General features: G+C 31.3%; 1 protein-coding gene across 1 annotated transcript; it reads right to left on the bottom strand.

Moving 5' to 3' along the window:
• Window positions 1-11,472: 11,472 nt before the first annotated feature.
• On the bottom strand, window positions 11,473-15,846 carry LOC115971601 (acetate/butyrate--CoA ligase AAE7, peroxisomal). Its single transcript, XM_031091601.1, has 3 exons — window positions 15,543-15,846; window positions 12,919-13,506; window positions 11,473-12,639 (listed from the first exon to the last, which is right to left on the bottom strand). Exons 1-3 carry the CDS (start codon window positions 15,750-15,752, stop codon window positions 11,743-11,745), a joined length of 1,695 nt encoding a protein of 564 aa, XP_030947461.1. The 5' UTR covers window positions 15,753-15,846; the 3' UTR covers window positions 11,473-11,742.
• Between the last annotated feature and the right edge of the window lie 729 nt (window positions 15,847-16,575).

The following is a 16,575-nucleotide window of genomic DNA, read 5'->3' as shown; positions in this document are numbered from 1 at the left end:
AAAATCTTCTAGTGAATTGCCTCCATAAACGAACCTTGTTCACAACCCACAATGACTCACTGTTGGAGAAATAGCTATGTAGTTTCAAGAATAGTTTGAAGCTCAAGATTTCTAAAGAACACACAATTGGTTTTATTGTATATATAGATCAAAGCACAATGATAGATATTCTCTGTTAAGACTTAAGGCTCAATAAGATGGTTTTCTAGATGGGTCTCTAAGGAAAACTGTGCTTATTAGTGTCTTAAGTTTGGCATTGGGGTAATCCCTCTTCTTGCAGTACTCAGATTGTAGATCTGAAATTTTCGCTTTAGTGAGTATCTCAGTAAGTTTTTTCCTTCTTTAATGTTTCACTCAAGTTTGAGTTTTGCTTGTGAGAAATTCTTTTTCTTCAAATTTCTTCAGTATCATATAACAGATCTTTAACTAAACTTTTTTAATGCCATGATTATAACCCTTAGATACTATATTTGTCACATGGAATTTTGTCAACATCTAAAACCTAACATTTTAGAGCAACTATTTGATGCAATAGCATAGAGTACCATATAGGTCACATGACATCATCTACAAAATAACAGAACTTTATATAACCAATTTTCTTAAAATAGTTCTCTCAAAAAAAAATTTCTTAAAATAGTTTGTAGTGGGTAATAAACTCAACTGAACTCAATACAATAAACTTAATTGTATTACTTGAGAAAGCCACATACATAAATACCGATTTTATTAGAATGCATGACTCTTTATAATTTTACTAGTAAGATGCTTATGCACGAAAATGATAAATTGAAGTGGTGATATTAATGTTAGCTTGGGTTATAAAACATATAAGACATTAGTTCAACTAGAACATTTAGAGATATTAAAATGATTTTTCCTTACAGTTTTCATGATATTAGTTACACCAAGTTTTTCATTACATTGCTATCATGTACTTTCTCTATCCCAATTTGTTTGTCCTCTATTCCATTTTGGGATGTTCCAAAAATATTTTCTTGTTTCTAAAATTAAAAACCATTAATTTCCTAATGTTCCTATTATGCCTCTACTTTATTTTCAAAACCATTTTTGATAAATTTATTTAAGAGTAGTTTTGGGTTTATATAGCAAATAAGACAATAAATGATGTTCCCTTAAAAAGTTCGATTTTTGAAACCGAACAAACAAATTAGGACAATGCGAGTATATAATTTTAAAAATACTATTGAATACTACATATATAATATCAATTCACAATCATTGTACGTGAAATTCTACTAAATACAATACAAATAAAAAGAATGGATTGGTCCAATGGTATCTCTTAAATTGAATGTGGATAGGTGCATGAGATTATTCAGTTCAATTACAAATTTTTAGGTTCAAGATCTTTGCATATAAAATATCTTAATAGAAACAGTATAAAAAATATGCCCATTTGTTTAGAGAAAAAATAACAACAAAAATTTAAACAATTTAATTTTTATGGAAAGCTAACAATAGCAAATTCTAATTTTTATTCTAATTGAATTTAGGGGTGTGCACGAGTCGGATTGGGCGGGTAAACACCAATTTTTCTATCCAATCCACCACTAGCGAGTTGAGAAAATTCCAATCTGCTACCAACCCGCCAAAGTCTAAATTCGGAGGATTGGTTACAAATTTTGGTGGTTTCAACTCGGCGGATTAGGCGGGTTGACGTTAACAATATTTTTTAAAAAAAAAATTATCACAAACTAAAATTTTTTATTAAATAATCTCAAAATATAACTAATGCACAAAAAAAAAAAAAAAAAAAAAAAAAAAAAAAAAAAAAAAAACCTAAATGTAGATTTCAATGAATAATCTCAATTCTAACATAAACATAGGGTCAATGAAAAAGAGAGATATCATCTCTAGCAAAAGTAGGCTCTACCTCACAACTTAGGAAAATTAAATCAACAAACTCAAAGTCTTAACATTTCCAAAGTCACATCAAGGATTAAAAATAATAAATAATAAATTAGACAAAGACAAAGAACTAGATGAACTGTATTCTTATGTAATATATAACATATTTAACTTGAATATACAATGAACCTGCCTGCCAGAATGACTTTACTTGTAATATTATAACACGTTTAATAATATATAAACGGATTAAATGACATAAACCAAAATAAAAAAGAATTAAACAATAGAAGACAATAATGCAATTACGTGCCTTTGTGATTGTCGGTGAAGAATTGAAATGATAAGAAATAAGCTTCAAAAAGGTTAAAGAAGAAAGAGGAAGGGAAAAATGGTGGCTGAAGGTGAAAGCCAAAAGTGAAAGGTGAGATGAAAAAGTGAGACCTAGAGCCACAAAGTGTATACTGTATACACAGCTGAGGTAAATGGGATAGGTGGTAGGTAGAGGTGTTTAGGGTTTCAATGTTGACTTTTTAGATTTTGTTTAAGGAATTTTTTGAAGGACAGTTCTATTTAGGGAATTGATTATTGATTAGTTGTAAAAATTTATTAGGTTAATTTATTAACTTTAAATACTTAACAATCTGAACTAATATATTCTATTTTTTACGTATGTATAATTAAGCAGGTGAGTCGGGTTGTAACGGGTTGGCAATTATTCAATCGATAACCCAATCCAATCCGCAATTTTGGGGGTCTAACCCGTCCAACCTAAATCGCCTAACTTAATGACCTGCACGAGGTGGGCGGGTCGAGCAGGTTGGCAAGTTAAGCGGATATTTTGCACATCCCTAATTGAATTTTCTTATACACACACACACACTACCTAGTTAGTAATAGACCATAAATAATCATGGTATATTACACAAATAACTTATAAATTTGAATTATTTTTAATTACACAAAAAATGGCTCATAAATAGACAACTCTTTTTTTCTCTAATTTTATATATAAAGACACACACTCACTACCTTGTTAGTAATGGACCGCAAATAGTCATGGTATATTACACAAATAACTTATAAATTTGAATTATTTTTAGTTACACAAAAAAAAAAATGGCTCATAAATAGACAACTCTTTTTTTCTCTAATTTTATATATAGGTTAGATATATTATTAGATTTTTTATGGTTTATTTATATTGAACTCCTCATTTTGTACACCAAATTACTCAATTGGCACAAAATTTTAAAAATTTAAATTAGATGGGACATGTTGCTCAAAATTAAACTCTAATTGAAATCTAATTTTTACTTTGAATTAACTCACTTAACACAAAAATTTAAAAGCTTAGATTAGATGGGGGTACATGGCGCAAAATTAGACACTAGTTAAATTTCAATTTGAAATCTAATTAGATTTTCTCTCAAATTTGGCTATTAATATATATATATATATATTAATGTATATTGGTATCTATTTAGTCCTCTTTCAAATTATTAATAATAACAATAATCATAATAATAATGATAGAAATTATATTATTGTCATTGTCATCATCAAATCTCCCTCCTGTAGACTTGAATCCAGACCCTTACTCTCCATATCCCACAAGCACCCCATAAGCACTTGTACTTGCAAAGTGACCATCAAACTAAGAGTACACGGTGATAAAGAAAATCTTAGATAATAGCTTGTTTTGTTGGTCATTAATTTGTTAACCAAACAACACTTTTTTACAATGTTTGCCAAACATTCAAACTATTAACCCAACATTTTTTTACATATTTTACCAATCACTCAAAATTTTCAAATAACTCATTTTAATTAAGCAATTATTAAAATCAAAAGTTTTTCAAAAGAATTATGCTTAGGATATCATAATTTTTACTAAATATATAAGTCCTATAAATTGATGTGTAGATTTTTAAACATTAGACAAAATAGAAATTAATGAATTTATTTATTATATTTTCTAGGTGAAATCAATCCTAGTTATTGTTGGGTAAGTTTGTAAGCTTTTTAATACTTCTTACATCTCAATTTGTTTGTCCTGTTTAAAAAGTCAAACTTTTTAAGGGAACATCATTTATTATCTTGTCTGCCTTATAAAAATGTATAAGTTTACAAAACTACCCTTAAATAAATTTATTTACTTTTTTAAAAAGAATTATTCTTAATGAGGCAACTAAAAAGGTGCCCTAATTAAATTGATTTTTTCAAATATTAGTTAATTTTCTTTTCAAATAGTTTTGAAAATAAAGTAGGGGTATAATAGGAGCATTAGTAAACTAATAATTTTTATTTTTAGAAACAGGATAATATTTTGGGATATCCCAAAATGGAATAGAGGACAAACAAACTGTAACGAAGGTAGTAATAAAATTAGTAGTCACTTTAGTTTATTGTTTAAAAAATCCATTTTTCAAATGGGTGTACCAAACTCAAACTGATAAACTAAGTCTGAGAATACATATATCTCAAATAACATCAGTTTGGTAATGGGTATTTCTCTAGCCATGGCCAAAATTGGCAAATGCCCCTTTCACACAAACTTTCTAGCATTTTGCCCTCTTTCCCAAACTAAAATGTCTCTATTTTGAAACTTGATTATCTAAAAATCAAGTTCCAAATGTAAAACTCAATTTTTGGAATATCAAGTTATGGCGAATGTCGACTTAGAGATTTTTTTTTTTTTTTTTTTTTTTTGAAATTCGAGTTCCATGTGAAGTACTTGAATCCATGAAACTCGAGTTCCAGAAAAAAAAAAATTAATTAATTAATTTTTCGATTCGCTATAACTCGATTGTCCAAAAATCAAGTTTTAAATTAAAACTCAATTTTTAAAAAATTGAGTTTCAAAACAAGGATATTTCCCTAATTAATTTGAAAAATAAGACCAAATACTAGAAAATTTGTGTGAAAGAGGCATTTGCCAATTTTCTCCCTCTAACCATACTCATGGGATTTGCCATGAATATACCCATGCTTATTCAAGAACCCTTTATTGTAAGGTCCCCACCCAAAAAGAAAAAAATAAAAAAATGGAATGGAAGAAGAGACGAACCGTATGAATAAAGTAGTAAGGATATGTCATCAGATAGTTTTTAATATATGATGTAGACAAGAAATATTGAATATTGTATCAAAAGGCACATGAAAACAAATCAAATACTCTTCAAAAAAAAAACAAATCAAATAGGATTATTGTACACGTTTGCGTCCCTTGCGTATCATCCTCTTCTATTCTCTAACCTTCAACATCTCATAAACAACCAAAAAAGAAAAGTTCAGATTTTCACAAGTTCTCAAAAAATGAGAAAAATTAACATTTTTTCATAATAATAAAAATTTAAAAAAAATCAATTTTTTAACATTTTTTTTAATTTTCTAAAAATAATCCATAATAGCTGCTTGAACCAAAAAAAAAAAGTAGATAAAACAAAACAGAAAGAAGGCCTAGAAAAGAGAAAACAAACAAAAGCTTCCTATTGCTTGTAAAATAACCAACATCATAAATATTGACTATTTCACCGAAAAACAACTTCAGCCTTAAACATTAATACAAAGGCTGAAGTTGTTTTTCGGTGAAATAGTCAACATTTATGATGTTGGTTATTTTACAAGCAATAGGAAGCTTTTGTTTGTTTTCTCTTTTCTAGAAAATTATAAATTTATTAAAAATAAATAAAATAAAATAAAAAACTTCAGCCTTAAATATTAATACAAATATTCATCAAAAAAATATATATTAATACAAATAGTACGGCTCTCTCTGTCCGAACATGAAATTCACTCTACAGTCTACATTTCATGTTTAATGTGTCTTATGTGGTGGCACCTTAAGGTTTGAACATGAACATAATGAATATTTGATGTCAGCATATATATATATAGCTGATTAATGTTTCTTATGGTTTTACTTAATTTTAAATTGTTCCTTTTTTTCTTGTTAACAGTGATCACGGTTCTTAATTAGAACACATAAATATCCCCGAGTGAGTATAATCTTCTCATGCCGCGTACATCAAATTATTACATAAAAGAATCCATTAAGTATGACTCTATAATATTGGTTAGAATGCTAAGAATATCTAAGATCTCAAAGATTACATTAGGTCTTAAAAACCATTAGACCAACTTTTAGAACCAATTAAATTGAGCAAATTATCATATATATATGCCCTAATAATCAGATAAAGATGAAGCAGATTTGCGTGGAACGTATTGACCAGGTGAAAGTAGGTTGCATATATATCAAAATTTCAACCAATACTTTAAATTGTACTATAATTAATCTTTTCTTAATCATATATTTAACTCCCCAAGCTTGACTAGATAATAATCTCCGAGCCTCCAACTACTGTAGATTAGAACGAGTCAAATTCTATTATCTAAAATAATAAAATTATGAATGATTATATATATTTCTCTTTGCAAACTATTGGGCTTCACTTGGATGAAATTTATTCCTGTATCTAGGCTTGCTCAATGACATATTACATAGTTTCTTTGCAAATTATTTTCCTGGCTTATATATGGAAGCAATAAAGTAGTTGCCTTGTTTGAGGCCAATTATAAGGTAATGGATCGACAATCTATAAGAAATTATTATAGTTCTTGCACCCAAAAAAAAAAAAAATTATATTATTTGAATATTTAATTTTGTTTTCTTTATTTTGAAGAAAAGATTAGTTAGCTTTTCTGCTAGTTTCCAATGCCAACCAATCAGATTCTTTCTCATCCCCAGTGTAACGTGACTTTCATTTCTTGCAATGTATGAGTGATTAATTAGTTGCCCTGTGAATCGACAGGGAATAAGAATATGACCAAAAATGACAATTTGGCAGTGAAAGACAGAGAAGATATGATTGGTTGAAATTGTGGCCTAACTGGATCATGAATAATATATATGGACCCACCAATATTGCTTGAAAGTTTTGGCAAATCTCGGATGAGAAGGAACATGTCTATCCGTAGATACCATGCATGTATTTTAGTAGTTTAGAACTACATGCTTTAAGCTACAACAGTGGCCTTAGATATGGTTGTGTGTTGCTAATTGGATATCACATTCTTATCCTGAATATACCATCGCTGACATAAAAAAAAAAGATAGCTCTGCCAACTAACAAACATGAAGCTCTTTCCTTATCCTCCTCCAATTAACTTCCCTACTTCTTTGGAAACCTCTTTAATCAAATCCGTATTTGCCTTTGAAATTTTGTCAAAGAAAGATGTTTAATTAAACTTTAAATACTAATTGGTTTATGCCTCCAACTAGACTAATGGAACCAACAAGACACTCTTCATTTCATAATTAGATTTTGTTTTAATTGCAAGTACGTGACACTGAATACATCTTTAAATTTATGAGATTTGAGTTATTTCCATAGCCATAATTATTGTAAGCTCTTATGGGATATCTGGGTAGTCCAGCCAAGGAGCTGAGTCTAAGTTCTAACTGTGCATTTTTTTGGCCACATGAAACACGCTACAAGAAGCAACTTCGAAACATGCATGGATAGAAGAAAGAATCTATATCACACTTTGAAACCTATCATAATTCTAAGATGATTAGATTTATTAGATAGCACAAAAGTCCTTTACAATCCGTAATCTAATATAATATTGAATCCTATATCTCCCAATTGATTGATGCACCAATCCTTTCAAAGCTTGAAGATTCCTTAAGCCACAACTCAAATCACATCGTAATTCTTTTCTTCACTGAATTAAAAAGTGAAAAAAAAGAAAAAGAAAAATCATAATCGTCAAATGTTAAGAGTATAGAGACAAGTTTATCGTTGTGAATATGACCACTGGCTGCCATAGCTTGTAAAGAGCTCCATAATAATAGACAATCGTATGGGATTGGCTTGATTAGACTCCATAACCATAAGGGTCAAGAACAAGGCCTACCCGACACCATCATGCCCAACAAGTCGTTATGTGTTTTATCACAATACTTCATTGGTTAGTATTTATCTCACCCACACCACACACACCTCATTCCTTGTCATCATATATTTTTCTTGGTGCTAATCTGCATGTCAAACTTCATGTCAAATCATGAATCAAACTATCACACCCCCAAATTCAACTATATATGACTTATGACTTTTGAGGTTATGCATGCATGTGATGACAATGTTGTACAACTATAAAATTTCGTCTTATTAGTGAGTATTGAGTAATTAGAGGTTAAATACTATACTCTAAGAAATCATTCACAGGTTAAAAACTTCCCTCAAATTAAACTATCTACTACATTCGAAACAAAATCCTCAAATTAGAAAACTTCCCTGCAGACTCACTGATACACTAATCTCAATGAATATATGTAAGTCCTAAAGTTTTTCTCACATGCAACACCTCAAAGAGCCCAAAATGAATATCATCCTCAAATTTTGAAATAGAGAAAGAAAGGAGTGAGCTAAACAGCTCAATAAAATTAACCAGTGACCTTAAATAGTTAAATCAAACATATAAAACAATTATACGGTTGGAAGCATTTATTGGACTTCGACAATAAATTTTTTAAAATATTACATATATATATTACACAAATGTGACTATATATCAACATGCTACATCTACGTCGCTAGGCCTAGAACCTCACATAAGCCATGCATGGTAGTCATAGAAGAAACTAATTTTAGGAATGGTTAAATAACCGAAAAAATGGCTAGTTCCTGGATTTTATGCTGGTTTTTGTATTTTATTGAACCAGTTTAGGGTTTGGTTCCTTGTTGAACCGATCATTTCAGGCCGATTCTTAAAACAGTGCATATAGCCCATTAATTGGCAAGATCCAAAACACAGTCAAACTATACAAATTCAATTGAATTTCATTGTATTCGTATTCAAACTCTCTCTCTCTCTCTCTCTCTCTCTCTCTCTCTCTCTATATATATATATATATAATATCACAATTCAACAAAGAAAATAATTGATATATATTTTATTCAAAACATTGATTCTTTTTTCATTCTTTTTCCTAGTTTAATAGATGTAATATGTACTATAAATAGAACTAATATAGTTGAAAACTCTATAATTTCATCAAGGAAATCATCTTTTTTATTAAGAAAAACTTTTTTTTAAAGTAATTCAACAATCGATTCATATCATCATGAGAAACAAATAACAATACGAACCAGCCGAGAAACAAATAACAATTTCTTTATATCAAACAATATGTTTTAAGTAAAAATAATCACTAGCCAGGGGAAAAGGTTACTTACCTTTAAAATCACAAAATTTTAACCCCAAACATTAGTAATTAACCCAGATTTACGCATATTCCATCTGATTTGAATTTTTCTTCTTAAAAAAAAAAAAAAAACGCAACTGAGATATTACCAAAATTATATGATGCTAACTATGGTATGATTAAAATTTTCACCAAATTATTCTGAAAATAACTTTGTGAAACTATCCCTTAATTTTTATTTATTTATTATTATTTGAAGAATTAAATGTTCTAGTCTGAATTTTGGCCCAGAGTGAGGTTCATAATGGATATTCACTGGACCTAATTGGGCCTAAGGTGGGCGCGGTGGGCCACACTTTCCTCCCAACCATATTGCTTGCAAGTGAGCTTTATTAAGAATCCTTATTTTTTGGATTTTATAACTTTTTCTTTTTTCTTTTTTCTTTTTTTCTTTTTTTATACAACTCCTTTTCAGGTTCTGGATTAGGTTCCTAATCAACTTTTCGAGTACAATCCAAATATATAGTTGTTTTTTTTAAGAAATCTAATGCTAAAATCACGTTTAGGGCTAATTTGCTAACTAATTCCCTCTAAGAATCAAGCTATAAACATACTAGAGTCAATGATCTAACATTAAAACTCAAAATTCATCAAAATATGAAGTTATGCACACTCATTTGGCTTAAAACCTTTGATCTTGTAAAATCTCCAAATTTTAAAACCCTAGATTATGAAATTTGAAAAGATTAAAGATAATAGGGAAAAGAAAAAAAATTAAATCTTACCTTACAGATGACTTTGATTCATCCTGACTCTAAAGAAGATTCAACTTCAACCTTTGCCTTTTTGTAAATTTTGGTTTATCCCAAATGTTAGATAACCTTATGTTAAGTTTTTAAAATTTTAAAGTTTACTATTTTAACTGAAGCTAATTAACGTTTTAACCCAATATAATAAACTTTTTTTAACGAGTATTAGACATACATTACATTAATCCAAATTGATATTGTCCCAATTTACATGGCTAGTAAGATGTTTTTACAAAACTCATTTTATTGTCTCTTTGCTTAAATCCCTCATCTTCTTCTTTTTTTGATTATAGGTGGAATTTGATCTTAGATCCTTTATTAAATAATAAAAATTTTATTAATTGATTCAAATCTTGACAATTACTTAAAAAAAATTTGTATGAGATCTTTTAATAATAATTTATTGTTTATATTAATTGTTCTAAACAAAATAATAATTCAATTTACTAATCTTTTAATTTAATTAGTTTACCTATATAAATAAGTGTTTATATATTTATTTGTAATTATTCAAGAATATTAGAAATTGTTTATATATAAGCCCATTTTGGAGTGGGTTAAATAAGTCTGGTCCATCAATTTTTTAACTATAAGAAGGCTTAAGCACTTGAAATATGCAAGAAAACTAGGATGGTGTCAACATGACACCAACCTAGACAATCCATTCCCTAAGTTTGTAATCACCTTATTAGAAGAATAAATACAATATTGTGTATTTGAAAACTTTAACTGAAAGTCACTTTTTGTCTCACCTTTAAGCAAAAAAAGTAAAGTGATACATAGAGAAAGTAAGAGAAAAAAAAATTGTGGAGGCCATGGCAGCCAAAGAACCCGCTGCTGATCTGGCTTGGATTGAAGTTAAATCATGCCTCTTGCTCTTAGCAAAATCATCTCTGGCTTGGATTGAAGTTAAATCATGCCTCTTGCTCTTAGCAAAATCATCTCTGGCACCTAGCTTGAAGCTCAATTACGTTATTTTTGAAGGTAGCAATATATCTGTTATTGAAAGTTTGAAACTATTCATGATTCTGATCTCTCTCCTCACAATTTGTTCCCCAATTATTTTAGACGCTCAAAAAGGCTCTGACTCTTTTCCCTGTTATGATTATTGTCATTGTGTGTTTGAATCACCTTGTTTTCATTACCTTATTCCTTGTTTTCATTACCTTATTTTGATCGTTGTCCAAAAGTACAGTTGTATCTTGATAAAAAATTTATGCTTTTAGATTAAAAAAATAAATAAATAAATAAAACAAAACAAAAAATAAAAGAAACTGAGGCAAACGGACTATCACAATTTGGCTGCCCTCTCTGCTTCATGGGGGCCCAAACCCATCCCTGCCCTTCCCATATGGGAGCTTTGTGAGGCTAGAACCATTAATAGCAAGAAGTAAGGAAATTGAAGGCTCAACCAGTAACAAGTCCAGCAGTAACTATTTTCACTGCATAACTAACTGGCAATGCCCTTACATCAAGCTTAGACAATGTGGCTTTATTTTCCTTGGTACTTGCAGTTGATGAAATTTCAATGGCCAAGTGAATGGAAACCTTAGTGCTAACCGTGTGAGGAAGTTTTGTTCCAACAGTATGCAATAATGCTTTTTTTTTTTAATACCCATCATGGAAGTCTTCAAAGTTATTACAGTACCAGATTAGGATAATGTTTTGCTGAATAACCAGCTAATTTCTTACAATCTGCCAGCACAACATTTGGCACTTACAAATAGAAACAAAGAGATTGTAGGATTGGAAGCAACAAGTACAAACCATCAAAAGAAAAACATGTTAAGAACTGAAAAGCAGTCTCTTATTCTTCTTTCTTTCTTCAGTCACCATCAAGAGCTATAGCTTACTATTCCTGACAGGCCCCATCTCTTTTACCTTGGCCCTCAGCAAATGCTTCTGTATCTTCCCAGTAGCTGTCTTTGGTAATGGTCCAAATATAACCGACTTTGGTATCCAATAAGCAGGCAACTTAGATTTGCAGAACGTTAGTATATCTTTTGCCAAACGCTGCTCATCCGATTTATCTACATTAGGCTTCAATGTCACAAAAGCACAAGGAGACTCACCCCACCTCTCATCCGGCCTTGCCACCACTGATACCTCAAAAATTGCTGGGTGCAAGTATAAAGCATTTTCTACCTCCACACTACTGATGTTTTCACCTCCAGATATAATGATGTCTTTGGCCCTATCTTTAATTTCTATATATCCATCTTGATGCTTTACAGCAAGATCTCCCGAATGGTACCACCCATTTGCAAAAGCCTCCTCATTTGCTTTTGGGTTCTTTAAGTAGCCCTTCATCACAATATTACCCCGGAATACTATCTCCCCAACTGTAGTTCCATCAGCAGGAACAGGTTGCATTGTTTTAGAGTCAACAACATCTACGCACTCTAAACCAACATACCGAACACCTTGGCGTGCATTTAGACGGGCTTGGGTTACAGGGGGTAGTGAGTCCCACTCAGGCTTCCACACACAAACAGTGGAGGGGCCATAGGTTTCTGAGAGACCATAAGTGTGTGTGACACGGAAGCCTTTTTCAGTCATTGAAAGGAGGACAGAAGGGGGAGGGGCTGCACCAGCTGTCATTACATGAACAGTACGAGGGAGGGGAAGGATAGTTTCTTCAGGTGGAGCATTAACTATGCTGTTGAGAACCACAGGAGCAGCACAAAAGTGTGTCACGCCATGTTTGGCTATGGCTGAATAGATTTCCTTAGCCCTAACCTGAAACACAAAAAACATCATGAAGATCATTCATATCTATTAAAATCAACAAGCAAGGTATTAAGGGTTCAGATTACATAATGAAGATTGCATAATTTCTTTCAAACTTCGGATAGAATAGAATGGTGGGAAAAAAATACATGTGGTTGACCCTAACTAGTCTATTGAGAAGCCATATCTGACCCCAATTTTCTGGGACTGCAGCTTGGTTGTTGTCATTGTATAATTTCTTTCAGACACAAGTAAATATGTTAAGCAATTACAAACCCAACTATTTACCTGGCGAAGGCATATGCTTGTTGCACAAATAGCAGCAAGAGTCCAAGGGAAACACCAACCATTGCAATGGAACATGGGCAGAGTCCATAGGTATACAGGTCTGTCATTCATCTCCCAGATAAGAGGATTACTCATAGCCATGATATATGCCCCCCTGTGATGTAACACCACCCCCTTAGGACTAGCAGTAGTACCAGATGTATAACCCAAAGAAATGCTCTGCCACTCATCCTCTGGTGGTTTCCAAGCAAACTCAGGATCACCAGCTTCCAGGAATTTCTCATATTCAATAGCCCCTCTTCCTAAAGCATATTTGAGTCCATTGGGGTCACAGTTTTTGTCACCTATGACAATCAGAAGTGGGGGCTTGAAACTTCTGCTTTTCTCTGCCCAGATTTTCAAAGCTTCTTCTGCTAAGCCAAAAAACTCTTGATCCACCATCACTACTGCAGCTAATGAATGACCAAGAAGGAAACCAATGGTTGATGCATTTAGACGAATATTTACAGCATTTAGAACAGCTCCAGCCATTGGAATTCCAAAATGAGCTTCATACAGGGCTGGGACATTTGGTGCAATTACGGCTACCTATTAGCAAACCTCAGACAGATAAAATTAACATGTGTTCTAGCTCTTATACAACATAAAGAAGTAGAAGATAAAGGCCATGGGAGCAGAACCCTTAAACATTTCAAAACACATGCATCAAAACCATCCAGACAATTCATGCAACAAAGATGTTAACAAAATAAAAACTATCAACATAACCAATGATTCTAAAATTTCTAGCAAGACCTTGACAGGCAGGGAATTAAGTATCCCAGATACAAGTAGCTTTGTATAACCATGAAACAAGAAAGCAAATGCAGGAAGCAAAAACCTCAACAATTAAGAGACATGTTAATGAGTTTAAGCAAGATCAGTACAAAAGAAACATGAGGAACAAGTATGTTAGGTAATTTTTTTACAGATCACCATAAAGTCTTCACTTTTGTTTCTTTTCACTATAAATGATGCTCTTGAAAATTGACAGTCATATTGCACTTGTTTCAAACTGCTCTTCTTAACACATGCAGATACTGCAGGTAATGCCATATACTTGTAGCAAGGTGACTAATAATAAGGGGTCTAATTGAAAGATTTCATATTAGACTCAGGACCACTGGCTAGACTATATGTTCCCCATGTGCTTATATATAATTATAGGAACAGAATTAAGACCACAATTTCATTGAAAATTCATATTCTTGTGTAGCACATGTTACTCTGGAAATAGACTGTTCTTGAGAATCTTATGAATTCTGTATTTGAATACACACAATGCAAACAGCAATTAAAAAAATCTCACATCTTTTTGAAATTATGAACCATTAGAACCTGATTATTTCCAATGTTTCAATAAGCATTGGATCGGCTCTGTCTCATCACTAGAAAATATTATTCAATGCACTTGGAGCAATACCCATTACCCATTGTGAAATGTTTGCATTGCTCCATGTACTTTAGCATAGGTCTTCAAGCATATCATGGATTTATGATACTTGAAAGGAAAATACTATATGTAAAATACAAACCAGGAGAGTATAAATATATTGCAAATTTCACTACATAAACTTCAAAAGCTTACATGTCAACTTTTAAATAAAAAATAAAAAATAAAAATAAGGCTAAAATCTTATTTTTATCCCTAAACTTTGTCAAGAGTTTTTTTCAATAATTTAGGACAAAAACAAACTTTTGGTAAAGTTAAAGACCAAAATAATATTTTAGGCTAAAAGTAATTAAGAAATTTATTTATTATGTTATTAAGGTCACACTAATCAAATTCATTGCCACGCAACTTTTATCAGCTTTTTTGTAGTAAATTTAGCAATAGCTTTTAGCATTTTTTCCGATTACCAAACTTATTAAATGACTTTCTAAAGTGGACCATAATTTGTAACATCCCAAATCGAATATAGCACAAACCATAAAAGACAGTGTTATATCTTAAAAGCATTGATTTAAAAAATATTATAGGCTTGTTTAAAAAAGCCTATATACTAATCTTGTGTTCGCTTGTTGTAAAAAGTATTACTATTTTAAATATATATATATTTTTAAAAACTAAATAAAATAAAATAAAAATAAAAATAAAAAAACAGATTTTTAAACAATTTTTTTGATTTCCCATTAAAGTGATATTTAAAATTTCCTATAATATTCCATTAAGTAGAAACTTGCTAATCTAGATTAAGAGTTCTGGATTTCACAATATCATCCATACTTGCTTAAATCAAAGCTATAATCTCAAAAAGGAAGAAAATCCAAAGCAAAAAATCTAATAAAAAAGTGACAATACTAAAAATTCAACCAAAGTTTGATTGTATCAACCGAACATGACATCTAATAATAGACAAATAGTCGCACAAACTAATATGACCATGTCTTTATTTATTTCAGACTGGATTAGCCCAAAAAAAAATTTTAATAATATCCAAAATTTGACCTTTTCATTTCTAGAATATTCACAGCAACATGAAAAACATCAAAGCAATAATTTTTCCTATCTCTTTTTTTCTAAGGAACCAAACAGAGAGACAGCTAGCTATATAGCATGCAATAATAACAAAAAAAGTGTGTACCGTGGAACCGAGGCCGACGGAGTGTTTAGAGAGAGAAGAGGCCAATCGACGGCAACGGTTGTAAGTGTCACGCCACGTGTAGCGTAGAGATCCATGGAGGAGTGAAGTTTTGTCGGGGTGAGCCAAAGCAGCTCTGTCCAAAAACCAAAGCGGTGTCAAAGCTGTGAAGTTGGCTGCATTTTTTGGCAAATCGTCTATGTCTTGACCCATCACCACCACCACCACTCTCTCTCTCTCTCTCTCTCTCTCTCTCTCTCTCTCTCTCTCTCTTGGCCTTCGCACTACTTTTCTTAATTACGAGAAGTAGTTGATTTTGTCGAAAGCTTGTGAAGGTTTATATAGGAGCTCGAGGAATGTGCTAGTGCATGGGTCTGATCTAATCCTACGGCTCTCAGTCAGCTGAAATGTGGGACCTGTTGGTTTGGACATTTTTGCACGAATGTTCCGCCACGTACTAAAATCACCATTCCACCACTTTTCTTTTTTCTTTTCTTTTTTTAAGATAATGAAATTTGACTGTGTCTACACAACTTTTTACTGCAACTCATTTTCACACATTTTCTTAATATTTATAGGACCATCTAACGCTAAATAAGGTAATTAAGAGATAATTTTTTCAGTACTTATCTGTTGTACTCTATGTATTCAAATAAGTTCCATTTAAACGAATCTATATTATCCAAGGATGGATTTACCGATTTAGGACTTGAAGTTAAGGAAGGTAGCTTTACTATTGGCTATGTGTAGCGGCTTTAGCCTCCGGCTATATTACTACTTAGGCTGCGTTTGGTTCAATGTAAATCGAATTCTAAATATAAAATGAATACTGGAAAAAGTGAATTCTCATAAGGAAAATGAAATCCGAGTGTTTGGTTCTGCAATGGAAAATAATCCGGAAAACAATTTTCAATGTTTGGTAACATTCTAAAAATGTTATTTTCGTATAAATTTTTCACATTTTCTCAGCATCCAAACAAATTTTATTACAAAAAATTTCAAAATATACACTTAACACAACCAAAAATCAAAATAA

The sequence above is a fragment of the Quercus lobata genome, chromosome 12, assembly GCF_001633185.2.
Source record: "Quercus lobata isolate SW786 chromosome 12, ValleyOak3.0 Primary Assembly, whole genome shotgun sequence".
NCBI lineage: Eukaryota > Viridiplantae > Streptophyta > Magnoliopsida > Fagales > Fagaceae > Quercus > Quercus lobata.
This window is presented reverse-complemented; position numbering and strand designations above follow the sequence as displayed.